General features: G+C 45.3%; 3 protein-coding genes across 13 annotated transcripts; 2 read left to right on the top strand and 1 right to left on the bottom strand.

Moving 5' to 3' along the window:
- Positions 1-1295: 1295 nt before the first annotated feature.
- PLA2G7 (phospholipase A2 group VII) lies at positions 1296-17912 on the bottom strand. Of its 5 annotated transcripts, none has more exons than XM_071446870.1 (11): positions 17519-17912; positions 10860-10987; positions 8656-8806; positions 7954-8047; positions 7251-7319; positions 6630-6777; positions 5110-5223; positions 4744-4835; positions 4148-4321; positions 3017-3165; positions 1296-2677 (listed from the first exon to the last, which is right to left on the bottom strand). In XM_071446870.1, the coding sequence occupies exons 1-11, from the start codon at positions 17862-17864 to the stop codon at positions 2574-2576; spliced, it is 1569 nt and encodes a 522-aa protein (XP_071302971.1). In that variant the 5' UTR covers positions 17865-17912; the 3' UTR covers positions 1296-2573. The 5 variants fall into 5 exon arrangements, with proteins under 5 accessions (XP_071302971.1, XP_071302980.1, XP_071302960.1 ...); XM_071446879.1 differs by lacking the exon at positions 17519-17912 and adding an exon at positions 11486-11619; XM_071446859.1 differs by lacking the exon at positions 17519-17912 and adding an exon at positions 11159-11552.
- IMP3 (IMP U3 small nucleolar ribonucleoprotein 3) lies at positions 11702-14503 on the top strand. Its single transcript, XM_071446990.1, has one exon. The coding sequence runs from the start codon at positions 11748-11750 to the stop codon at positions 12303-12305; it is 558 nt and encodes a 185-aa protein (XP_071303091.1). The 5' UTR covers positions 11702-11747; the 3' UTR covers positions 12306-14503.
- On the top strand, positions 17856-26100 carry ANKRD66 (ankyrin repeat domain 66). 7 transcript variants are annotated; one of them, XM_071446949.1, is made up of 4 exons: positions 17856-17993; positions 19319-19552; positions 20880-21108; positions 25480-26100. In XM_071446949.1, exons 2-4 carry the CDS (start codon positions 19414-19416, stop codon positions 25658-25660), a joined length of 549 nt encoding a protein of 182 aa, XP_071303050.1. In that variant the 5' UTR covers positions 17856-17993; positions 19319-19413; the 3' UTR covers positions 25661-26100. The 7 variants fall into 7 exon arrangements, with proteins under 7 accessions (XP_071303050.1, XP_071303078.1, XP_071303021.1 ...); XM_071446977.1 differs by having other exon boundaries at positions 17862-17993; positions 19399-19552; positions 25485-26100; XM_071446920.1 differs by having other exon boundaries at positions 17862-17993; positions 19399-19552.
- Positions 26101-26298: the final 198 nt, after the last annotated feature.

Genomic DNA, 26298 nt, shown 5'->3' with positions numbered 1-26298 from the left:
TTTATCTTTGTATAATAAGTGTAGTCTTTTAACATGGTCCAGTATGGCAGTAGTATTTAGTCTGAAGCCCTTTTGATCTTTATGCCCTTATACACATTTATAGAAACATCTTGATGGGTCTAATCTGTGTTTATTCCTTATAGAAAAGCAAACTGGCTGCAGTAGCAATTTAGCTGAAGATCCTCATGTCCTCCAGCAGTGCTGAAACCAAGTGGCACGTTGACCACATGAAACTGAACAAGTGCCTGTGTATGAAATGTTCCCATGCAAATGTGTTTGTGGGAACAAAAATACCAGCAGAGCATTGAGTGGCTTATTTTTTCTACCTAACTGACCAAATACCTGTCACTGCTGAACTTCCCTATAAAGGAATAGTGTTGGCAGACTGTTATTTTCAGCTTGTTTTCTTAGAGCTGTTGTTGCTAAACTGTTATTGTTAGCTTGTTTCTTATAGCTGTAATTTCCTAAATAAGAATTTGCCTCGACTGGTTTGTTTTTTTTTTGAGTGGGGGTGCACTGACTTGTATGGAATGTTTGGTGGGTGGTTCTTCAACAGAAGTTTCTTGTGAGTTTCTGTATATGCTATTGTGTTGTACAGCACTGCTTTCTGATGTTTGCTTTTGGAAAAGTTGCATTGTTACGTGTTTTTTTCTCAAAAAAAAAAAAAAAGTTGAGGGTATTTTTGAGGGGTAGGGGTGGGGAGGTTTTTTTTTTTCTCTCCATAGGGGAACATAGTTGTTTTGGGTTGAAGTCTTGCATTTGCTGCTGTTCCAAAGCAGTGGAAGAAGCTGGAATAAAGCTTTGCAGGCATATATTGGTTTGTTTCTGTGTTTTAATGACTTGTGTCTGTTCTGTGCAGAAGTTCAAATGCTGTGTGAGGGCTGTTCTGCAGTCACTGATTGTGTTTTGACCCTTACCAGCTCTCTAGAGCACTGTGAGCTATGGTCAATGTTTTGAAACATTAATTGTACTTAATTAATTGAACTTGCTGCAGTTGTACTAATGAAAGATGAAGCTTTTCCTATAAATATGAAGAAGACCCAATGGAATGGTTTTGCTGCCACATGTGTGCAGCATGCTGAGCTGTTTTAAGGACCTGCTGCTGTTTTGAGGAGATCTCACCTTTTACTCCCCTCCTCAGGAGTTGAAAAGGGGGTGCTATTTTATAGTGGTGTTCCATGCTCCTGTGTAGCATAGCTGCTTCCCTCCTCTTCAGCAGCTGTGGATTTTTCATGCTGAAACAAGGACTTAGAAACCCAAGGTGGCTGATAGTGAATCTCACAGTAGATCTCAAGTGTTAGTGCTGACTCAGTAAGACAAACATGTTTATTTGCTTAATAGAAACAATACACAGCACTAGGCTGGGGAGAATTTAATTAAATTCTGAAAGACGCGTCTTAGGTGTTATTACAATCTCATTTTAAGATCACAGATTATGTAAAATACTTAATTACACTGTTAATTTCTTAATTTGTTTGCTTCAATGGTTTTGTTTGTAACCTGATTTTGAAATTAACAGAATTTAGAAGACACCCTTCCATGGGGCAGCTTCGGGCAGTTCTGATCCAAAAAGGAGAGCCTAAAAGAAGGCTACCCAGGTGGCTGCTGACAATCTTTGTCCAGGTACTATCACTGCTGTCTGTATCTGTCAGTGGGAGCCAACTGAGTCCCCTAGAGACCACTGTGAGTACCTGGAGAAAGCTGAGTGTCTGGGCAGTGTTTACTGCCTGGCCAGACCTCGGGAGCTGCAGCAGTGCTAACAAGGAGCACATAAAGGGAGCTGTAGAGGGGCCACATCTGTATTTCCCCTGCAGTCCGACTGAGTGATAGTGGAAACACAGGGGAGGAGCTGCTGGAGCTTTGCCCACAGGCAATTACAGTTGCTACTAGTGTGCCCCAGGGAAAAGCTTTTGAGATATAAACATCATCCTCTACGTATGGCACTAAACACATACTTAGGTTTAAGTGGATTAAGCTCCTGTGAGGAGTCCTGTGTCTGGACTTCCTCTGCTGTCAGCTGAAATCCTTCCTGTATCTTTTACTGTGACTTATTTTAACAAGACACAGTCTTGAAGACCACCCTCCACAGGCATCTCTAACTCCCAACTGTTGTCAGAGCACAGCTGAAATACTTAGAATCTAAACAGGAAAGTGGTGGTTTGGGGTTTTTTTTGTTTTGTTTCTTTCCCCCTACCCTGCAGGAAAGGCTTGCTGGATGCAAACTGATATAAAGCTTGGTAAACGAACCTGTAGCTGAATTCCTTGGAGCTCAATCTGTCTTTCTGCAAACTTGATTCTAGTCAAAACCAGAAAGAGCATTTAAATTATACCAAGTGATTTCCCCAAGCTGCTTACAAAGCAGAAGTTACCCTATTACAGTATTTCAGAGCATCCCACTAACTCATTTGAACAGAAACCTCTGTTTTTATGATTATGTAACTTAGTGCCTTGCTTTTTTTTTTCCCCCACACCCCAAAAGCTTTGTTGGTGTTTAATACCACCACATGTCTCAGCAATGTCTGACCAATATTAGTGTCCTGATGTCCATGGCATACAATACTCCTTTGTATTCCTTACTCAGGTTCAGCTGGAGATGTGTCAATATTGGTTCCAGGAATAACATTGGGTCCTATGCCATCCACAAGTGAATCCCACTGATCAAAATCCTTCTTAAGACCTGTAGGAGGGGGAAAGAAAACCAAGTGGCCATGAGTTAAGTAACCAGCTTTTTGTAAAACTACACTAAAAAATTAAATCAATTCAGCAAAGTAGGGAAGGAATAATGTTTTAAGGAGGAAAAAATGATACTCCAGATTTTTTGTACCAGAACAAAATGTCAGTGATTTTCCTCTGAGTTGCCAAGATCACAAAAGTAACTGACAAACCTCTAGAAGAACTCTGACTTATTTTTTCCACTGACACGCTTATTTTGATCTTGTTTTAAACAGAATAGTTAAAAGCTTCACAGGAATGAAATATTAGTCAACTTCCTACTTTGCTTTAAAAAAATACTTACTCAGATGTTTCTGTAGGAAGGCTAATGAAGCATGATTGCTGATATCAATCGCTTCATTTGGATCTATTTCTCCTTTTAATTTGAAAAATCTTGCAATGATTCCTCCACTCACAAAGGTGAAATCAGGAAAGCTCTGATGTACTGACCCCCTGCAAAGAGAAAAATGATCAACAGGCCTGTAAGACTACATTAAATTGCCTGATTAAAAGATGCAAGACTTCAGTTAAATGTCTTGTGCTGTCTTTAAGAGAAGATAAAACAGGTTAATCTCACAAACAAGATTAGCAGGAAATTCTGCACTAACCACAGAAGGGAGGAAGGTTTGTACATGCTCGCTCTAAGTCACTGTAACAACAGCAATAAAGAGTTGGTTTGGCAAAGCATCAAAATCAAGTTGTCTCCCTGCTCAGTGGTGCAGGATAGAGCCATCCCTCCCCTGGCTGCAGAACTGCCCCCAGAAGACTTTCAAGTGTTCAATGCAGGCTCAAGGCTCAGCACAAAGCTTGTGCCCCAGGGCAGGAATGCACACCTTGGAGTGTCTTAAATTTGGGGTTCCTGGCTGCTTTGAGAGGTTTCTCTCCCTGCTGTAGGGGATGTATGGCTCATTTAAACATATAGTGAAAACCTGGGCCATGAGGACAGACAGTCATAGTATCATTTAGGCTGGAAAAGACCCTTAAGATTATTAAATCCAACCATTAACCCAGCACTGCCATTCCAGCTCTAAACCATGTCCCTCAATGCCACATCTACATGTCTTCAGGGATGGTGACTCCCCAACTTCCCTGAAGAGCCTTGTCCAATGCCTAACAACAGTTTAAATGAAGAAATATTTCCTAATATCCAATCTGGACTGCCCCTGGTATGACTTGAGGACATTTCTTTTTGTTCCCTGTGAGAAGAGCCTGACCCCCCACCTGGTTCCACCCCCTGTCATGGAGTTGTAGAGTGAGGAGGTCCCCATGAGCCTCCTTTGCTCCAGGCTAAACATCCCCAGCTCCCACAGCTCCTCTTCCTCCTCAGGCTTGTGCTCTAGGGACTGTCTGTCTGTCTGTCTGCAGCTACCTGTAACTGCACAGCTCCAACACAAGCTTCAACCACTGATGGAAATGATGGCTCCTGAGCACTTACTTGATAGTGATCATCTTCTTGTTTGTGTCATTGGAGATGAGCTTCTTAATCTTTAAAATGTTCTCAGCCCACTGGAATTTTTCAGAGTTGATAAAAAGCAGCGGCTGCTGGACGCTGTTTTGGTAAATGTCGTCACCTACAGGAAGCATCCATACATCGAGGGCAATGCCACACCTGCCAAAAACATCTGGATATTGGCACAGAAGCAGAAAGCTTGGAAGTTCTGAACATATTTTGAGTTGCAAAAGACATAGGAAAGAGAAAGTCTTTCTGATACTGAACAGGTAAATGAATCACTTTGTTTTATAATTATCTCTACTCTGGGGGAAGAGAATTAGTCCATTCTTTCCATATGTTGGTCTCCACTGCCAGGTGCAGCTGGACTGCAGGGTCCCACAGTATCATGATTTAATAAGATGCAGCTGTTATGTTCCACCATAGCCCCACACTTGGAAAAAGCATGGCTGGAGAAAGCAAGACATGCCAAACAACACTGTTCTTCAGAAGTCAATCAGTAGTTGGGGGATCCTAGGTAAAGTGCCCTGCTCCAGACCTCTCAAGTGCCAAATGTCTCTGGCCTCGTTTTGCATACTTACCTAAATCTTATTTCTTTGCTGAGACTTTCAATAACTGTAGCACCACCAAAAGAGTGTCCCATCACAGCTATTCTGCTAGTATCAACAGAATCCTGTCAAAAAAATCCAGGTGCTGTAAGAGACTTTCTTTCCCAAACGTATGTTTTTAAAGGGAATAATTTTTTTAGGCATTAGACCCAACTGAAGTAGGAAGAGCATAATTTCAGCTCTGTTACTCTCTATCCAGCTTTGGATGACCTGAGAATATTTTCAGAGATTACACAGTGATCTTCAGAATACTTTACATGAACCAGTTTAGAAATGGAAGGGGGAAATCAGAAGCATTATTAGGTGTTTAACAAAATGCAGGTGGCACTTTCCACTCACCTTTAGGCTGTTCCAGTCAAAGTCTGAATGTAATACATTCGTTACTTCCTCTCCTGAATTGATTTTAAGAATGAGATTGAGAGCTTTGATACACTCCTGTGCTCTTTGCTGCACCTAGGGAGAAAGAGAGGGTGGGGTAGAGCAGTGAAAGAAATCATCAGACAGCTGCCAGGCTCGACTTGAGCACAAGACTTACTCTGATAGTTTTCCCCCACTATTCTGAACTGCAGAATGGAGCCATCTGACAAACAACAAAATTGGTTTCTGGTGGTGTAAAGAGCTGAAGCTCTTGTGTAGATCCTCTACACACAGAGGCATTCATCCCTGTAACATGCACCAAAGGCCATCAACTCTGTCCTGTCACTGCCTAAGAAAAGGAGTTGTTGGGATGTACAAAGGCTTAAGTTGCAAAACTCCAAGGAAGGCTGACTCATTGATGCTTCTCAGGCTGGATAAGCAAATATCATTCTATCACTGCCCCATCACACAATAGCCTTGAAACTGTCTTTACATTGGATAAACCATACTAAGAAAAAGTGAAGCCCATCCCATGTTTTATATATACTCATCCTTGAAAACTGTAGTGAAGCTGTTGCAAAAAAAGATTTTCATTGTTCCATGAGAACAGTTTTTAACTGGTATGTCAGTAAAAGAAAAGCTTCAAGAAGAACCAAGGAATAGTTGTGATCTTAGGAACCACAGTGTGTAGGCAGCCAACAAGATGTCTGTGCATCACTGAATTTCAAATCATTCCCAATCTCCTGACTTCTCTACTTGTGAAATTTGCAGACAACAGCTTCTGAAGGCTATTTCCAAGCTCAGACATTACACATTCACACCCATGGGTAGGACATTGTAGTCATCCAGGAAATGACTCTTGTACTATTGTCTGTATGGCCCAGGGAGATAAAGAGAAGCACCTCCCTGGCTAAGTTTTCATTAGCTGGAAAAACCACTCCCATATTTAAAGGTCAAGTGTATGCTTGGAAGAGCTTGTCAGAATGGCCACATTACATCCAGCTTGGATACTGCTTATAATAAATTGGAAGTCTGCGCTGTTTACATTGCTAAAAACACCTTCAAGTGTGGTAAGGACTATAAAACAAACATCCCACTCAGAGCAGCCATGATTCATCATTCCATGGAACAGTAAATGAAAGCTAATGCAAGCCTAAGGCCACACAAACACTTGAGCTCAACTCTGTGTCACTCTTAGGCTGGGCTGGGCAGCAAAAGTGTAAGAGACAGAGAAGAAACAGAAAGTTGAGTGGAACCAGAAGAGAAACAGATGACTCAGCTCAAGAGTGCAACTTCAGGAAAAAGCTTTGTTGAGGGAGCAGCTTGTGCTCTGAAGAAAGCTATTGTTGGCTGTTCCACCTTCAGGGGCACAGGACTCAATCAATTTTTCTATCTCCCCAAGCCATGGCAGAAGACTGCTCCCCTGGCCAAAGGGAGACTCTGCTAGCCCCAAACACAGCCCTCCTGCCACACTTCCCAGAGCACAGAGCCAGCCCAGGCACCTGCTTATGCCGCAAGCAACGCTCCTCCTCGCCAGTTTTCAGTTTCCTGTAGTAGATCCACTCCTTCTCCATGTTAGGCGGAGACTCTTCCTGAGACTCAGAAACAGACCTTCTTTTACAGTAATATGTGGCTGAAGCAGATTCATCTCTGTAATACCAAGAGGTTATTTCTGGGTGCGCATTCCATTTGGTTTGAGATGAAGTCAACAAAAGTTTCCAGTTTCACTCATCTGAAGAGATTCAGCTATCAACCAGTGCTGTTGCAATTGCAACCCAAGTGTACACAGACTTTCTAAATAATACAATAACCCCACCAAAACTCCCACCTCCTTTATATTCTTCACCTACTTTATATTCTAACAAAAAGAGTGAAACAAATAGCATATCTGAAAAATGACAAATGATATCTACCCCAAGACTTTCATTCTCGGGCTCATCTAAACAGAAGTCCCTTTGTTTGGAGAAGAGTTGAGCTATGGGCAGTGTGGGCAGTGCTGAAAAAGACGTGTTAGTTTTTCTTTTTTAAAAAAATCCAGAAATTCTTCTTTAGAATAAATAACATTCTGTTCAATGAGAGAAAGTTGCTTTCCATCAGAACTCCAAAATGCACAGCACACTCACCTGTGCTCCACAGCAGCCACTATAAAGCCCTGAGAAGCCATCTCTATGCAAATAGCAGAATAGATTGTCCTGCAATAAAAACCACACTCTGGTGAGATGTCATTCTTTCAGTTCCATTGCTCCTTAAATGCTGACCACACTAGATATGCACTAGTCTCCACTCAATATTTCTTCTCTTTGAATTTGCTACCCAGCAAAGCAAGATTTCGTATGCCAGGCACCACAGCCTGTTCACAAAACCTTGGTACTGCTTTACTGTCTGTTCAGAAAGGAAGATGCCACTGACTTTTAATAAGTAGCACACACAGCACTTTGCATCTTCAAAGAGCTGTCCAAAAATTAACCAGCTAATTTTCACAACATCCTTATGGGCTGGTAAATATCTTCCCCTCCCTCATAACAAAGGTAAAACACAAATGGAGCTCTGAGCAACCTGGTCTAGGGGAAGCTGTCCCTGCCCACAGCAGTGATGATCTTTAAAGGCCCCTTCCAACCCAGGCTGTTCTATTATTCTGTGACCAACCATACACCAGCCCTGCTGTTGTTTCAGTGGGGGCATAATGACATATGGCAGCCTGTTCTTCAAATCTGTTTCAGCTCCACAAGGATCTCACCTCCCTACTGAAATCTGTTCAGAACCACCCTTGGAGACTGCTGTCTCCACAGACAACAAAACCAGTTTATCAACAAACTGCAAAATTACCGAAAAGCTCCAAGTCCATGGGAAAAAACAAGAAGTGGGTATTTTTCTCCTGGCTTAAAAGCAGCATTTGACTTTGCAGGACAGGTCACTGAACCTAAATAAAAATGGAAGTGTACATCATTATAAATAAAAATGGAAGTGTACATCATTATTACTGGAATGAGAGAAAGCATTTGTTCCTGTGGAAAAGATCCCAAGAATGTAGTGATCACTAATATCAGAGCAATCACCTAAAGATAAGGTGCCAAGACTCATCTTTAAAATAGAAAGCAAAAATGGATCTGATTCTGAAAATACGTTCTACTTGGCAGAAGATACTTGTCTTCTCCCATCCACAGCCTGGCACAAGGTCTACATATCTCTGAAATCTTCATAGTCAGGCATCTAGGTCTTGCTGATATTCAGACCTTAGGATCTCTCTGACTTTTGTATATTTGCACATTTCCTTGTGGGATTTAAATCGCAACACACAAGTGCAGCTGACCTAGAGCAAACTGCCCAGACACTTCACACTTCTATCTACAGCAGTCAGGGACTGCTGAGAGCTGGGGTCACATTTAGCACTCTCACTACACAAACCCATCCCACAAAACCACACTTTTTAACTAAAAACTCTTTTTCAGCCCTGCAGCAGTAACACCCTACTCATGAAGCATGGAGGCAGTGACAAGAATAAAGGAATAAAACCAGAAGGAGTCTTACCAACATAGTAATGGAAGAGCCTTTCTCCTACAACCCGGTACATATTAAGGAAGTCAGAGAGTCCCTGATAGTATTCTTTGTCCGGAATCCATCGTGCCTCTTCGATATCTGTGGCATCATATGCTGGATAATACAGGCGCAAAAAGCTTCCCTGGGATTAGGAAAAATTAAAAAAAAAAAGGAATATTGGTATTTATTTCTATATGGAAGAGGAAATGGAAGACTAAAACATTTATAGAAAAGGTTTTGGTTGCAAGAATGCAGTTCAAGAGAATGATGAGAATCTCATGAGAAAATTATTATCATATACAGGCTTTGATGCCAATCCTATGTCACAATTTTCCTGTGCCTACAATGAATTTAAAGTAACGTAAGATAGACATCATCACAGGTGGAGATACACATCACCTTCTCTAGGTTAGCTTAAGGCTTATTAGAAATGCTTCATTTAATTAAGTTAACTATTACAAACACTCAGTACCTATTTGCTCAATCCAGCATCTTGCTGGATCTTTTCTTCCGTCTTCTTCACTGGGAATGGTTTGATGATGTGCTTTGATAAGTTTCATAGGGCTGACTGAAGTTTAAGGGGTGACTGAAGATGACCTGAGAGCTGGAGCACCTCTCCAAGCATGACAGGCTGAGAGAGCTGAGGCCATTCAGTCTGGAGAAAATAAAGCTCTCTAACATGGCTGTAGTGTTCCTGCCTAAACTGAGCAGAGGTTGTCAGCGAAGCCCTTGGGCAGCTGCACAGCAAGGGAGAACAATAAATTGCTCTTCCTCCTCATCAAGATGTTCACAAGTGTCTTGTAGTCCATCCTTCTAAACACAACTTTGTTGGCCTGTGTTTCATCTGCCTCTGTTTCTCACCACCAGTTCAAATCTCCTACTGTCTGCACTCCAGGTATCCCAGGAAAGCACCCAAGCTTTCCACACTCACGAGGACCTTCCATATCCCCTTGTCAGTCTTTTTCCTTCACAGACAGCAGCAATGTACCAATGCTACAAAGCAGACTTCCCAGCAGATGAACTGTGTGCAGTTTGCATTCTTAATTCCTGGTTTGCAGGGAAATTTGCAATACCCCATTAAAATTCACTGTCTTGCTCCAGCTGTACTTTTGGTTTTGCAAGTTACAATCATGGCCAAAATAAACATGAGCTTTGAAATAAAGCCTGATTTCTTGAACACTAATTTATCCGTTTACCAAAAGTTTGTTTAATGAAGCTTGTTTCTATTCACTTATCAAACTTAAATCAACCTTTGACACAGAGACCATTGTGGAAGAACTTTCCTCCACATTGGTAGTGATATCAACTTGATCTCAGAACAGTCCCAGTGAACCTCCCCAATGACTAACTGATTACCAGAAAGGGGAAGAGGTTCATTATTTATGCCTGGGAGAACTGCAGTTGTTCATAATACTTATGTAAAAAACCTCACATGCGCTGACTGCAAAGAGAAACTCATAACTTCTCTGTGCTGATATGGAGTAAGTTCAGTAAAGGAAAACATATGAACCATTACAAACTGATCTCAAGTTTCACTCCATCTGGCTACTCTGTGGAGTAAAACCACAGTGTAAATGCAGGTGTATTCTCTCAAAGGCAAGAGGATTTGAAATGAAACTCACAATGAAGAAAACTCACAATGAAGCTCATTACTTGTCTGGTTAATGCCCCTGTCTTACTATTGTGGCTTCTCACTGTGCTTACCTCTTGCAAAATTGACATCTTGTTCATCTTCAGAGAGATAAAATCTCAATAGACATCTTGTCTCTTACCCTGCAGCTGAAACACTACATAGGCTCATCTCCAAACCCTGCCAAATCCTGTTGAGATCTTTGTGATGAGAACAGCCACAGCCACAGAGACTGTGCGTGGAGTCTCCTCAGGAGCCCAGCACAGGAGGCAGCAGTGGGGTGGCTGGGAAGAACCCGGTGGGTCTCAGAATGACACAGTTTCTTTGCAGTATCTTTTGTAGGAGAGTCAGAAAGGCAAGGACATTAGAAGAGGGAGGAATTGGCCATGGGAAAGGCTTGCAAGTTACATCCATCTGGTAAATGCCCAGCACACATCCTACACCAGGATGGAGAGGATAGAAAGCTCAGCTGTGAGTGTCAGCATGGAGCACACTTCTGCTTTAAAACTGCAGCCGGTTATTTCACTAACATTGTGGCTTAAATCCAAACAGTCGAGAGCTTTACCTCAACTGCATTTTCTGTCATCAGGTCTGTACATCCAACTGAGTGTGGTCCCTTTCCTTCAGGGATCCTGTAAAACTTCTCAGTGCTGTTAGTGCTCCACATTTCTATTGGTGACTTCACCGACGAATCTGGGGGAAAAAACAAAAGCAAATCAAGAGACCATCATGGCTTCTGTGACCAGACCACCCACACTGAAACAAATCCAGCACGCTGAAAATCCAGAATTAGGAAAATCAAGATTGAGCCAATACAGAAATCTGCTTGTGAGAAACAAAGAAATCCCGAATTGTCAACCTGACCTGTTCTACTGGGGATTTTCCTTGTTGTATCCTGAATCCCAAGAAGCAGACAGCGCCGTGCACTTACAGAAAAGTGGGATGAAACCTTTGGATGGCGATCCCGCGGCGGCACTCGGGAGATCTGCGGTGCTACGAACCGCACAGAGGAAGGATTCTGCCGCTCCTCGAGAAAAATCGGCCTGTGCATCAGGGGGAGTGGGATGTCACAGAGAAACACAACGCCGCTGCCATTTTTCCAGAAGGAATGACGAATCCCAAGCTCGGCCCCTGGCGAGACAAGGTCGGGCTGTCCGTGCCGGAGCGGGTGACAGGGCGGTGTGACCGTACCTGGGGTGACCCCTCCGCGCCGGGCTAGCCTCGGCGATGCGCAGAGCGCGGGGGAAAGCAGCCGCATCCCGGGCTGGGCTCTATCTGCCGCCTTCTCCTTGGGGAAGGAGACACGGATCCATCCTTCTCCCGGTACCCCACCGCCCGGGGCGGGGCTCGCAGTGCGATGTCACGGCTGCTCCTCCCCGGAAAAGCCGCGGGGCCGGCGGCCGCTCCGCCCCGGAAAAGTCCCTGAGGCGCGGCGGATCCCGGTCCCGCAAAGATGGTGCGGAAACTGAAGTACCACGAGCAGAAGCTGCTGCGGCGGCTGGACCTGGTGAACTGGGAGGTGTCGGGCGGGAACTTGGCGGAGGTGCGGGCGCTGCGGCGGTACCGGGTGGGCCGGCGGGAGGACTACGTGCAGTACAAGGCGCTGGCCCGCGCCGTGCGCGCCCTGGCGCGGCGCCTCCGCGACCTGGGCCCGGCCAGCGCCGCCTTCCGCGCCCGCTGCGCAGCCGCGCTGCTGGAGAAGCTGTACGGGCTGGGGCTGGTGAACAGCCGGCAGTCGCTGGCCGTCTGCGAGAGCCTCTCGGCCGCCGCCTTCTGCCGCCGGCGCCTGCCGTGCCTGCTGGTGAAGCTGCGCATGGCGCAGAACCTGCGCCACGCCGTCACCTTCGTGGAGCAGGGGCACGTCCGCGTGGGGCCCGAGGTGGTGACAGACCCCGCGCTCCTCGTGCCCCGCGCCGTCGAGGACTTCATCACCTGGGTGGACGCGTCGCGCCTGCGGCAGAAGGTGCTCGACTACAATCAGGAGCGTGACGACTTCGACCTGGCCGCCTAGGGCTGCCCTGCCTCACAGGACACGCTCACCGATAACACCACCACGGGATATTCACACGCCTGCAAAGGGAGCCAGAAGGAAACTGTGCGCCTCCAGTGTCTTACTGACCTGCTCCTGGCTCCCTTTCACAGCTGATGGTTCCATTCATCCACGCAGAGGAACAACCTTTACACATCCACTGCTTCAAGAATACATCCAGTGGTCCAGCTCCGTCATCATCCCTGGCATGCTGTCCTGGTTTAGAGCAGATTTTTCTTCTCCCCCGCTTCACTCTCAGATCTAAAGGTGCAGAACTTATTTCTGGGCTCAAGAGACAGACGGGGATACCAGCATCACCCCAGGACACATCTCAGCTCCATCATCGTGCCCAGCTCCCTCATCCTTAAAAGTGCATCTCCATCGTCCTTACATCCCATAAAGCAAAAGTGCTTGGAAAAGTCTCTGCCCAGTCGCAGGAGAGGATTTAGGTCAGACTTAAGTGCTTGGCAGCTTAATAGCAGCTGCTGGAAGGGGTTTTAAGCCAAGCTGAGCGGCTGTTTTAAGACTGAGTTTAGCTGCTTCGCTGCTCTTTTTCCAAGAGGTTGTCCTGGTTCCTCCTTCAGCTGGTGAATGCACAAGAATCAGAGTTACTTCTGGAAGGGTTTTCTTTTGATATCAAGGAACAAGGAGGGGATTTCTGGGGCTCAGCAGTAAACAAGAAGGCCAAATACCATGTTTCTGGAACTGTTAAAAGTTTTAGCCAAAAACAGAATTAAAAACAAAACAAACCAAAAATTTTTATTGTCATGGGAAGTTGTGAAGGGATGTTTGATGCTATGAGTTGTGTCTTTGCTGTGTGGGGTTCCAGATTACCATTATGCATCATTTATGGACCAGGATCTAACTGGGGAGGTGTTGGAGCAAAAGCTGGTGTAACCATAACTGCAGATTTGGGGGAACTTCTGCATTTAGTACATTAGCCAGGGGCTGTTGGGAATTTTGTTCCTTTTTGATAAAAAAAGCAGAAAAACAAAAATAAAACTGTTGGACTTTTTTTTAGCTGGTGAAGAAGTGTGTGGACTGCTTTATGATATAGTTTCTCTGAGTTTATTCTAATTTGTAAATGGTCCAGTAAGCCCTGTTTGACACCTTTCTAAACTTTTTTTTAATTTAAGTTTTTATGTAACTTATGTAAGTCTGGTTTTATTTTAATAGCTAGAAGGCTATTACTGAGTTGTAACATGTTTATCCTAGGAATGCTCTCTTTCCCTTACCCGGGGCTATGAAAGGATTTGGCAGTAGGTTTAGGAGCAGAGCTGTGACTGTCCATCCTAAATCCAAAGAGCTGGAGGAGTGCAGCTACTGTCAAAGCTCTGGATGTGGATGCCTTAGTGTGGCTTTTTTGAACAGAAAAAGTATTCAGCTGAGGTATGTTTTGTATTGCATGACTACAATATGCCACCAAATATTATGCCAAGTTTTTATAAGGCAAACAGAATGTTTACATTTCTTTCCAATCTCATAAGCCAGCTGTATTAAGCATAACAATTATTAAAGCAATAATAGATACTAAGAAAAGGACACTAAACAGGTGGATAAACCATTTGCCTACTACTGCTACTTGTACTTTAATTTATTTCAGTAACCATAACCTCAACAACATCTTAATCTTTTTCTTAGAGTGTGCATCTTGCTTATGGTAAGAAATAGAACCTGAAAAAAAGTTTCACACCTGATGCCTGACTTCTAAACACCTTCACAGCTTCCCTTTCCTCTAGAACAGTGCCATCATTTCTTGGGAAATTTAGAATTGCCTTATTCAGGTGCAGGTTAAAGCAGTGTTTCTGCTGTGCTTTACTCTTTTGGGGGAATTTAAGTAATAGCACAGTTACTATGCAGGGGATTTTACTACTGAGATGCTGAACTCCTGCTCTGCCCCATGTGTCCAGCCCTTGGAGGAACTGTAGAAAAGGAGATATCAAACCTCCAGCCTGTCAGCCTCTGCAGTTTATATCATCACCCATTCCTTTTGTATGAAACCTACTTTTTATCATTCAGCATCTGTAACAGAAGAGAAATAAGCCTGTAGACTGTTAAGCAGTGGGAATTGATTTCCTTAGAAATATGTGGGATAACAGCATCCATCACCCCTGCTCTCCTCCTATGGTACTGGAAATCAAATTCTTATGTTCTCTAAGAAATCAGGCTGTGTGTTTATATGTCTGTGTGCTTTAAGTCTGGAATTTCTTAACTGTGCTGGTTGTACAGTAGCTGAGACCTGAGATGAGTGTCCTGCTCCTCAGTTTTTAGCAGCTGGCATCCTCACGCATCCCTGACCAGAGCTGGGTCCGCTTCAAGTACAATAAAATAGATAAAACAGATAAAATGGAAGTTCCAGCAGCACAGCCACATTCCTGCTGATGATGACAACCAGGGAAATAATGGCTTCCTTGTGTTCCACAGTGGTTTTGCCTTTAGTTCCTGGGTTTGGGTTTGTTTTCCAGAGCTGACATGCTGTGGCCACTGCTGGGTGGTTCCTGCAGCAGTTCTGGAGCCGGGGATTGGAAGGGCACAGGAAGCAGCTCCTACAGCCTTTCCCAACACTTGGATAAACATGGAGGCTTTTGTTAAATTCCAAGGCTGATCCAATGTCAGTAAAATTGGCACAGCTTCCATGGTCTTGTATAAACTGGCATGAGGATATCCAATATTGTCCTTTTTTGGGCCAGGTCCTTCAAACTCTCCCCTCCAGTGCTCCAGGGACTTGCAGCAGGAGAACTTTGCATGTGAGAGTAACAGGATGGGGTCCTGGGTGTCACTGTGCTTCTTCCCTGTACCTTCTGAAGTGGGCTTGATGTTCCTCAGGTACCCCAACATCTCCATGTGTCTTGTGGGAAGTTGTTGCTGCAGGACAGAGGATGGGGCAAACTCACTCCATGCCTGACAAAACTTGGCCACTGCCACGTCCATATGTGCCTGTCCCAGGACCTGGGGGGTGCAGGGGTACCAGCTTCTCCAGAAAGGGAGAACGGGGCTGCAGGGGGGTCTGGGAAATGCAAAAGCCATTGGCAAACAGCGAGTGGTTTCCAGGCAGGAGCTCTCACTTGGATAGTGGGCAGCAGGAAAGGAGGTTTTACCAGGGCCTTTGGTTTTAGGTTTGAGGGAGTTATTTTTTCCTCTGTTTTTTTTTTCTCTTTAATGTTTTCTCTTTTATTTTTTTCCTTTTATATTTTCTCTTTTTTTTTCTCCTGACCTTGGCTTTCACTTTATTTGAAGGCTGCCAAAGCAGAGAAGCTGAGGCTGAGGAATGTGGGGGAGCTGAAGGAAGGAGTCCTTCACACTGACGCCTTTTGTGCTGCAGTGTGTAAAAAGCTGAGGCTGTCACTGAAATGCAAATGTGTGGCTTTTCACTGATCTAAGCTCCGTTATTTTCCCAGTAAACAAGAATGCTGCATGTTTTAAAGGCTGCTTCCATCGGACATTTTGGTGTGGCTTAGTGCTGACCTCAGTCAATCACTGACAGCACATCACCATGAGCCTTGGGGCTGAGGAAGGATGGTACATCCCCCTTCTCAAGATGGGAAATAGAGACTGAGAAACAAAGGTGGAACTGGGCAACTCCCAAGTGTTTGGGTGATGGTCCTATATCCTGGGCTAGGCCAGGGCCTCCCAGCCTTGCTGAAGGGCACTTCCCCATGCTCATGTCTGCAGCACTCCCTAGTAAGAAACCCCATAGCAGATGGAAGCATCACTGACCCCTTTTTGAGCTCTGAATAAGGTTTTAAATACATCCCCTGGCAGATCTGACCCTGGAAATTGCCATTTCTCATCACCAGAGCATGGGATCACCTTAGTCCCTATCCCAGAAGCCAAAACATTTCAATATTCACTGAATCTGGGGGATTATTATCTTAAGAGCTATGTCAACATTTACATGAGAGCTCCAGCTCTTGTCCCTGCTTTTAAATACACCATTTTGGGCAGTGAAGCATCTTTTCTGACCCACTGTTTGCTGTTTTAGGCCTGCTGCAGGACTTTGTAATGGGAAATGTGCTTGCTGGGAACTCCCCCCTCTCACTTCTCTGCAAGCACAGCAGTCTCTTCCTCCCTCATATCAGCTGATTTTGAAGACAGAAAAGTATTTTGCTCCCAGCAGGCAGAGAAAGGGGAGGCCACCCATTAATGAGAGATGGAGATCTGAGCATGTCCCATTCCTCCTGGAGCTGCTGTTAGGGGATCCCATGTGTCCCCAGCAGGGTGTCACCACAGTTTGATCCCACATGTCCCCAGCAGTAAATCACCACAGTTTCTGGGCTGCTGTGACCACATCAGCGGGGTTGGTGAGTGCAAGCCCAGGCAGCACCACCACCCCCAATCCCTACCTAGAGGAGCCACCAGGCTGGGATGGCTGTGTCACAGGGTAAAGTGCAGGCAGGCTGTCCCGGCGGGTCCGTGTGGCTGACATGGCAGTCCTCGACTTGTCCCTTGTACCTGAGCTTGGACTTGAAACACACCAGGGAAACCACGTCCTAAAACCACCTTCTCTCCACACCAGCTCCAAGAGCAGCTGAGGCACAGGGTCCCGTGCACGCATGGGGACGCTGGGTTTGGAGACAGTGAATGCCGTGCTGGAAGAGCACTCAAACCTCCTACACCTTGGCCCCCTCAGCTTCCCCGAAGAATTTAGTGGGGAAGGAATGCTGGAAGTCACCAAATCCAAACCCCTGCTCAAAGCAGGGCACACATGGGGCTGCCTCAGATCTGCATGTCTCAGTGCTGGACACCTGAAGCACACTTTAATCACTCTCGCTGTGAATTATATTTTCCTCTTCCATCTAGTCGGAGTTTCCCCTGCTGCAGCCTGGGACTGCTGCGTCCTCCCATCCCCATGCTGGGCACAGCAGTGTTTGAGGTGGGTTATGTTTCCCTGAATGCTGTCCACACACGGATAGGCGAAGCGACACGTCCCCTGTCACCCCTGTCACCCCGTTACCCGGAGTGACTCCCACCCTTCCGCAGGGACGCACAGGGATTTGGGGCCGGATAAGGGGCTGGAAGGAAGAAAGGAAGCACAGGAGCGCGATCCCTCGAGGGCTGGGGACAGGGAGTGCGAGCATTGAAGCTGCGTGAGGCGCTGCGCAGAAATTAACTCCTTAAAATTCCCCTCACGTCACCATTGCTCCTCCCGTGCTGCCCGCAGATCCTTTTTTTGCTCTTTGCAGGGCTTCACGTACCTGTTGTGCGGTGTCCCGGCCGCCCCCTGCTCCCGTCCCGCCGTCCCGAGGAGCAGGATGTCCCCTCTGGCCACCCACGGCCCTCCGGAGCCGGGCGAGCAGCGGCTGCTCCCTCAGGACGCCGCCTCTGTCGCAGGCACAGCGACTGCCGGGCTCTCCCCGAAGGGGAGGGACCAAACTTTGCCTTAGTTTCCAGCTGAGACAATCTTTCTGAGAGAAATCCTCCCTGGGCCTGGAAAACAAAGTTCTGGCATGGAGCCATGCTAAGCACAGCCTGCGCGTCCCGGCGGAGCCCGCGGCTGCCGAGGTGCTGGGCCGTGCCCCGGTACGGCAGGGACAGGGTCATGTGTGGGCTCCTTGTGTGTGAGCTCTGGATCTCCCGGCTGGGGCTGGGTCAAGCAGCAGAAACCCCAAGAGAAAATTCCCCCGGATGGGTTGCAACACCCCGTGGAGGAGCTGCAATGCCTGTGGCCGGGTGAGCAGTGGGGAACGGCGCTTCGGCTCAAGGTTGTGCTGTAAAAATACAAATCTTTTCCTCTGTCCTTATAAAGGGGATAACCACAGTCTAGGGAGGCAGATCCCACTTTTGGGTGTGACATCTGAGGTGGCTGCAGGGGAATTTAGCACAGGTTCCGACCTGTGGGGCAGATCTGTACCCACCCCGCTTTGCATAGTCCCGGCATTTGCCCCCTCAGTAATGCTGAATTCAGGGAATTCACCTGAAGTAATAAAAGATTAATTTAGCACCAGTAATAAAAGATTAATTTTGTGAGAGATCAACAGCTGCAAAATGCCCTTATGAGCTGCAAGGTAGGCAAAGGGAGGCAGCAGGGGAGGAGGGGAGGTAGAATTTGGCTTGGCTTAAATTGCTTATTAAATTGCCCCTCTGGACTGTCTCCTTGGAGAGCTGCTGAGCTCCTGCCTTGGGATCAGCAGCTCCCCTTCCCTATGTGTATGGGTATGAGCAAAAGCTAGAAAAGAATAAGAAAGTTGTATGAAAAGTTCCAAAATTTTTTTTCCTGTTCTCTTGTCCAGACTTCATGTCAGTGATGGGCTGGATGCATTAAAGTTTGACATTTTCAGGATAGATTTGATGCTGTTGAAAGGTGTTGGAGAACAAGTCAGAAGATTTTTTTTTTAATCTAAAGGAACAGGTTCTTCAATGTTAGTGAGAGACAATGAGGAGGAGGAAGCAGTACACAGGTGGTTAGAGTAACAGAGATCTCATGATACTTCTTTGGCCCACTAGGGGCTCCAAAATTTAATTTTCTTTTTAATATATTCAGATTTCCCAGATGTGGAGGAGTCAAACTCAGTAGAAGACAAATATGGGTCTTTCTTTTGGATCTTATCTACACAGTCCAACCACCTAGGTGTAAAACAGGCTATGAATCTTAGTTTAAGACCATTCATCCTTGCCCTATCATCTCTTTTTATTATGCTTAATTATTATTATCCCTTTTTATAATTTTCACCATCAGAGGATGCTTGCATAGATGTTGCTGATTTTCTCTGCAATAAAATGCTACCAGTAAGAGATCTGCAGCACTGGCAAGGGAGGAGCCAGTTCCCATGGTTAGTGAGCACAACAAACCTGTGGCAAATGTTCAATGTGGCTTTAGCTACAAGTCCTTTATATAAAGGACTGCACTTTGCTGTAGATTTCTGTGTCTACAGACCAAAAGTCACCATCAGTCTGTGATCACTGGTTTGAAGATTTTTTTTCCCCCCTGTCATTCCTTTTACCCTTTTTTGGACAAATCTTGGTTTCTCACGGTGCCTGTCTCATTTTTAATCCAGGTGCTGCTTGACCTATTGAAGCTGCTGAGAGGAGCTGCTCATCAGTGAACACCATTGAATGACCATTCCTCTGTTACCAGGTGCCTTCTTGCAGCATGACAGAGCTCCATGAAGCTGTGGCTGTGGGTGACTATGACCTGGTGAAAAAGATTTTGAAGGCAGGGCGCTGTGACCCAAACCAGAAGGATGTTGACTGGCATGACAGGACCCCCCTGCACTGGGCTGCTGCCAAAGGTAAGAGCACCCCCACTCTCCACTACCTCTGTAAATGGACATCATAAAAGGTGATGCTGATCACCTGTGATTGTATCTAGGCTGGCAAAATCTCAGCTTGTGTTTGGTAATTTTGTCCCTAATGTGCAAAAAAAAAGTTAAATATGCATTTAAATGGGAACTTTGCCTACAAAATACTTTATGAGACTGCTGTTGAAGTGATTTTTAGCTTTTTTTCTTCCCTCACACAACAATTTGCAATTTACATGATGTACACATTGGGAATGGCTGCTTTTCCCCCCTTACTTTTCTAAGACATGACTCCCTGAGTTTATTTCTCATGTACACCCATGGGAAAGAGCAGGAGGTCAAACCCACTGTATTTACACCAGGTATTTATCAAACCAAACAGAACAAAATAATAACTGTGTTTTTACATTGCTCTTTATATCCCACGTGATTGAATGAACAATGCAGGACCAGAGCTGCTTGCAGCTCCCATTTGTCTTTCACCTTCAGAAGTGTCTGATAAACTCAAATATCCCTTTGCAGCCCAAAAATAGATGATGCAACAATAAATAATGTATAATTGCACACAGTGTAAAATGGGAAACTGGACCTCTTCTTCTCTGTGCTACAGTATTTGTTGGGATCTCATGTCATCATATCTGTCTTTGCTCAGAAATCAAGTGTGTGATTTCCGTTTTAACTTAAGACCATGTTTTTGTTTTGTCCTGATGGATTATCAGACATTTGAACATTAGCAAAGGGGACTGATCTTCTTAACAAAAATGATGGTGAGAAGCTGACAGAGCCTAGATGTAATTTGGAATAGTCTAGCTCAGTCAAGGCAGTGTGAAATGGTGTAGAAATAACTTTTTTTTGCTTCTTTAAGCAATTCCATTGGTTAGAAAAATGTGAAAGTGAATGAAAAAGTAGTTTCTTGACTTGCTATCCAAAAAAACTCTGTTTTAGTAAAGCTGTTCACAGGTTTTCCCATTCTCAATGTTTAAATTTCATTTTGCAATTGAACTAAAAACCAAAATGAAACAATGAAATAGCTAATTGGTCAATGACTACTTGAGATGTGCTGTTCAGAAATTAAAAAGCTTTTTGATTTGGTTGGTGTTTTTGTTGTAAATTTCTTCTGGAAACAGTCGAGTTTGGGAGAAAATAGAAAATAATAGCATTTTCTATTCAGTATCCCTGATATATAAATATGATATGAGTCAGGTGGGTGAAATCTGTGTCTGAGGGAATTATGACCAGCTGTGTGTGACCGCCTTGTGCATCCTGAAGATACAAATTGTAAAGCATCTGCTCTCCTGGTTTTGCTGCGCGTCGCCAGGGCGGTCAGACCTGGTCAGGCTCCTGGTGCATCACGGTGCCCGGCACTGCCTGCGGAGCGATGTGGGCTGGACCGCGGCTCACTTCGCTGCCGAGGCGGGGAAGCTGCGGGTGCTCCGCGCCCTTCACTCCCTGCACGCTGCTATGGATGCCGCCGACCTCTTCGGAGACACTCCCCGGAGGCTCGCGGAGATCTACGGACACCGGGAGTGCTCCAAATTCTTGGAAAAGTGAGTAGTGGTGGCAGGCCTCGCTGCGGCTGCACTGAAAATTAACTTCGCTGCTCCACAGAGGACCACAGAATACACAAAGTGTGTTACTTATCTTCCCACCCAAAGCCTGCTAAAGCCCTGACACACAAGCTGTAGTGGATGAGCAAACACGGGCCTGTCACGGGGAAGCCGTGAGAAGACATTCTTTTATTCCCCTGCCTCCTGCGGTTTCCCTTGGTATGTTTTCAAAATCGTTACCACTTCATGACATCATTGTTTTTGTAAGGCTGTTGCAGAGCTATTATTAAGCAACAGAAATGAAAGCAACAACTGACAAGTGTTAACCCCTTACAGTGGTGAATAGCAAATACACGGGTTGAGTTGTTTAGGAACAGCCCTCGGCAGCTCTGTGTGTGTGTCTGCGTGTGTATATATATTTATGTGTATATAATTTGGCTTTCTTATAGTAAAGAAAAAAAGCCACCCTATTTTTTTACATAATCACTGTAAATTAGACCAGTTAATAGGATGGTCATATAGTACTTCCAAATTTTGGGAAAATATTTGTTGTCTTAATTACTTACAGTTAGCACTGTGGCAGCACATGCCATAATAAATATGTTTTTTAATGGTTCCCAATTACCATTCCTGTTTTTCAGCTGTTGGCTTGGCTCACAAGTATTTTCATCCTTGCAAAGGTGTTTCCCTGGATCAGGATGCTTTACTGCAGAGGTTTGAGCTGTGTCCCATCCTTCATCTCTCTAAAGGAGTGGGACAGATCACCAGAGGCCAACCAACTTGTTCAGTGCAAGCCACAGTCCCAACACTACTTTACTTGAACACATTGCCCATGAAAGATACACGTGCCAGACCCTGGAGTGCTGAGAGCTCCCAAAAGTGTTTTCTCCCTGGGTTTTTCTGTGACATTACAGTCCCATCATCATCCTTCACTGGCACCACTTCCACATTCTCAAGACTCCTTTGGAACCATATATATCCTGTTTGTTTTTTTTTAAAATAGGCATTTATCCAACTCAAAGTCTTCAGCTTGTCAGTGCAGCACACAAGCTGCCAAGTTTGAAATCAGGCATGGTGACAGGCAAATATCTGAGGAGGCCAGTGCTTGACAAATGCCACTTTTCATTAATCCATATAAACTTTTCTGTAGGTACTGCTGTCCTTCTGTTGTACTTCTTCAGCTTGGTTCCTGCTGAAATGCCCCGTGCCCACCTTTTATCTTGACACATCAGAGTCCTTCCATAAGAAAAGACAACCAAACTGTGCAAAATTCCCCTGTATAGAGCCCAGAAAACTTTGTAGTGGAGACACAAGCTCTGGTTTCCAAGCTCTGGTTTCCAAGCTCTGGCTGTTGGAAGCTGCTAATAGCTTTGCATTTTACCTGCCCACCCAGCACAGAATCATAGAATGGTTGGAAGGGACCTTAAAGCTCATCTCATTCCAACTCCTTACCATGGACAGGGACCCCTTCCACTAGACCAGATTGCTCAAAGCCCTTTCCAGTGTGATGGAGCTGAACGCTGCCAGAATGGGGCATCCAGACCATCTTAGAGCTAAAGTCTTTTTGGTTTTGGAACTGACATGCTGTAATCTCCCACTATTCACCACTTTCCTTCCACACAGATGTATCAGCTCTTCTTACTCTCAGACCCTCAGTTTAAAGGCATTTAGGCAGCCAGCAGCTGATAATGAAGCTTAGATTAGATTTTTTTACTACCTAGCCAGTGTCTAGGTAGTAAAGCTCAGGTCTGCCAGACCTTTGAGAATGGGGCATTGTCTTCCAGTGGAGATTCTTTTTATACTCTTCTCAGCTCTTAGCATACTTAGTTTCTATACCAGAAGAGGTAAATATTATCTAACCCAGAGGGTGAAAGTCTGCAGACTTCTGCCCCTTGCATGAAAAATTTATACCAATTACTTGCCTATTCAATGCTGTCTGTTTTGCACTAATCTCACCAGTAATTCCTGCCAAGTCTGTAGCATTTGCTGTGCCCTGAATGTGCTCCAGAGCCATGGGAGCAAGGGGTAGGGGAATTGCCTGGATGATGCCAAAGGGCAATGCCTGTGGCAGGCAGAGGTGCCTGGGAGAATGATTGACATCGTGGTCTGAGACACCTTAGCAACAGCCCATGCTGACTCAGGTCAGCTGCTGAAGGGCTTTCTGAGGTGAATGACTCAGATTTAAGGTGGAAAACTCATGATTTAAGGTGGAAAACTTGTCTTTCAGAACCACATGCTGGCCTGACTCACCCCACAGCTGCATGGCTCAGCATGGCTGGCAGATCTAATGACCAGGAAGATGCTTCAAATGCCCAGTCTAGAACACACACAGAGCCTGTACAATCACCTCATGGCCATAACCCAGCCTGTGGGCAGCCAAGAGTTTATCACTGAGGCTCAGGAATACTTTTTAAAACCAGCCACTATCATTTATGACCACAGTGGATGCTTTCACCCTCACACACTGGTGTCACATCAGCCAACTTGGAGTAAACTAGGAGGAACAGTTGTCACTTGTAGTGTAATTTCAATTACCATCTGCTCCTTCAGATGTGCAGAAGCTCCGAGAGGTGATGTCCAGGGTCAGGCAGTGCCAAAGGGTACAGGGCAGTACTGTGTACGCCTGAGACAGAGAATTAAGAGTGTGCTTGCACAAAATGCTGTGCAGCACAGAGCATCTCTGCTCTCCACACAGTGGTGTGTGTGGGATATACATAGTAGGAACATTTTGTTACATACCATCCCCGTCAGATTTGGATATTTGCCTGTCATGCAAAAAGAGAGAAAAAGCAATTTTTAAAACCATCTGAGGGTCTGCACCAACTGTAGGGCTGATGTGCATATCTACATAGGCCTATGAGCATCCAAATCCTTCATTAATCCAAATTCAGCCCCCTCTAGCACCACGTGACCCTTGCATGCTGTTTGTTGGTCCCCAGGTGTTGCCAGCTGCATGAACTACCTGGGCTGGGCCACTGAATTATGCTGAGGACTGCACCCACATGGAAATATTACATGTATCAACATGGAAATATTATTAACATGCAAATATTAGGAATATTCCGCTGCTGAGTATCAGTACCACTCACTGAGGTTTGCATGAACATGCAAAAGTTAGGAAACAGCTGCTTTCAAAACAGCTGCTTCTGAATAGCAAATGTGTATTTTGCATTAGATTTGGTTTGTGTGAAAAGGGCTTTACTCTTGATGCTATGAGACCTGCCAAGAAGGGGAGAGAGACCCCTCAGCCTGTGTCTGCTGCCAGCCTCTCTGCAAAGTGCCAGCTGTTGAAATTGCACCAAAGGGTCCTGCTGTCTAAGAGCAGGGCATACATATACTCATGTATAAATAAATAAATAAATAAATAAATGTTAATATTTAAAAGTTTATAGAAAAATATTTCTTGCCCTTGGGAGCAGATACTTAATAGAAGACAATAGGGTAGTTCAGTTGGAAGGGACCTACTGTTAATCCCATGGCCTGACCACTTCAGGACTGACCAGAATTCAAAGCATCTTATGAAGGGCATTTTCCAAATGCCTCTTAAACACCAGCAGTCATGGGGCATCAACCACCACTGCCAAACATAAGCTCTGTGGAGACCTTAGAGCACCTTTCAGTACCTGAAGAGAGCCTACAAGAGAGGTGGAGAGGGATTTTGGACAAGGGCATGGACAAGGGGGAATGGCCTGGGTAGGTTAGGATTAGATATATTAGGAATAAATTCTTGACTGTGAGGGTGGTGAGGCCCTGGCACAGGTTGCCCAGAGAAGCTGTAGCTGCCCCATCCCTGGAAGTGTTCAAGGCCAAGCTGGGTGGGGCTTTGAGCAGCCTGGTCTAGGGGAAGGTGTCCCTGTCCATGGCAGAAGGTATAGAATGAGATAATGTCCCTTCCAACTGAAACCATTCTGTGATTCTATGACATAGAAAGCCCATGTGATGACATCCATCAATATGGAGCTGCTGACTTTCTCTGTGCTGGCAGCTAGAACAGCATTGCACTCATGTGACAGAAATGCTCTATTACAGAAAAAAAAGGATTTTTCCTGATATTGGATGGTGTTTCTGACAGAGATTCCTGAATTCTGAGTGCCTACAAAATCAGAGCCCTGCAGAAGGAGGAAAGGGTTTGTCTTCTCTTGGGCAAGACTTACACTTGGAATGTCCATGTCTGGATGCAGGCAGTGCTGGGGCCCAGGGGCTCCCTGTGAGTGGAGGTTGGGGCTGCACCATGCTGGACACACTGTGGTGTTTCTCAAGTGTTGATGGCATCAGGGTTTTGACCAGACCAAGAAACAACCCCTGACCCTGCAGATGGGCACCTGTGAACAGAGATGTGTGTGCTGTGCTCACTCTTGGTTTCTCTCCTAGAGCAGAGGTGGAGAGCAGGAACTACCGCAGGAAAGCTGCACTGAGAAAAATACCCTTAGACCAGAGAGATGAAGACTGGGAACTCAAGAAAGAAGAGCTTAAGAAAAATCCACCATGTTTTTGGGAGAAGTGTACGGCCTCTATTCTAAAGAAACATGGGGGAAAAAATGGGAAGCAGTAGTGTGCCCTGCCTGTTTGGTGCCTCTGATCCTTGCAATGCAGAGCAAAGGCACTGGCAGACCTCAGGTGGATCTTTAGTGTGATATTTGGGTGAATGGAAGAAGCAGAAGGCTACAAGAGTGCATCCTTAAAGATACCCTGTAAACAATCTCCTTAAGAGCTAGGAGTGCTTCAGCCTCTCTGTGTGTTTCTATGTACCTGATCTCAAAAATAAAAACAATTGAAGGATATGTTTAAATGTACCAATACTGTAAATCACTGCAATGTTTAGAGTTACTGCAATGGAATTTACACATGTTGCCAAGGAAAAAAATAGTCTTGATCCTACCTGATTCACAAAAGCATCTCAGACTGTGGTTCTGCTTGCTCTGCTGATGTCTGTGGCCTTCGCATCTTTGCTTCTGTCATTGAGTCAACCAGGAGGTTCTACATGGACTTGCAGCCTCTGGTGATGCCTGTCTCATTTCTTGGAAGTGGGATGTACTTGCCTCTTCTGGATGAAGCTGAGATGTTAATGCTGAACTTTCACTTGACACATGGGTCCAACAGCCTGAATCTTCCATTCCTAGCCCAGCAAAAGGGAAAATGTGCTCCTCCCTTGCTGCTTTCAGACAGCTGTGACTACCAAGGGTACTGGAG

Source organism: Agelaius tricolor, unplaced genomic scaffold (genome assembly GCF_023055355.1).
Source record: "Agelaius tricolor isolate 1412-34295 unplaced genomic scaffold, bAgeTri1.0.p SCAF_1, whole genome shotgun sequence".
Lineage (NCBI taxonomy): Eukaryota > Metazoa > Chordata > Aves > Passeriformes > Icteridae > Agelaius > Agelaius tricolor.
The sequence above is the reverse complement of the archived record's forward strand: the minus strand, read 5'-3'. Positions and strand labels throughout refer to the sequence as shown.

Excerpts from the sequence above, each read along its gene's own strand:
- PLA2G7 (XM_071446859.1), bottom strand. The coding sequence starts at position 11,552 with ATGCGGCTGCTTTCCCCCGCGCTCTGCGCATCGCCGAGGCTAGCCCGG. Across the intron at positions 8,048-8,655 it reads GCTCTTCCATTACTATGTTG|GTTCAGTGACCTGTCCTGCA; the intron begins GTAAGACTCCTT and ends ATTTTTATTTAG. Across the intron at positions 4,836-5,109 it reads TTGACTGGAACAGCCTAAAG|GATTCTGTTGATACTAGCAG; the intron begins GTGAGTGGAAAG and ends TTTTTTTGACAG.
- IMP3 (XM_071446990.1), top strand. The coding sequence starts at position 11,748 with ATGGTGCGGAAACTGAAGTACCACGAGCAGAAGCTGCTGCGGCGGCTG.
- ANKRD66 (XM_071446920.1), top strand. The coding sequence starts at position 17,949 with ATGGGTTGCAACACCCCGTGGAGGAGCTGCAATGCCTGTGGCCGG. Across the intron at positions 19,553-20,879 it reads GCACTGGGCTGCTGCCAAAG|GGCGGTCAGACCTGGTCAGG; the intron begins GTAAGAGCACCC and ends GCGCGTCGCCAG. Across the intron at positions 21,109-25,479 it reads TGCTCCAAATTCTTGGAAAA|AGCAGAGGTGGAGAGCAGGA; the intron begins GTGAGTAGTGGT and ends TTTCTCTCCTAG.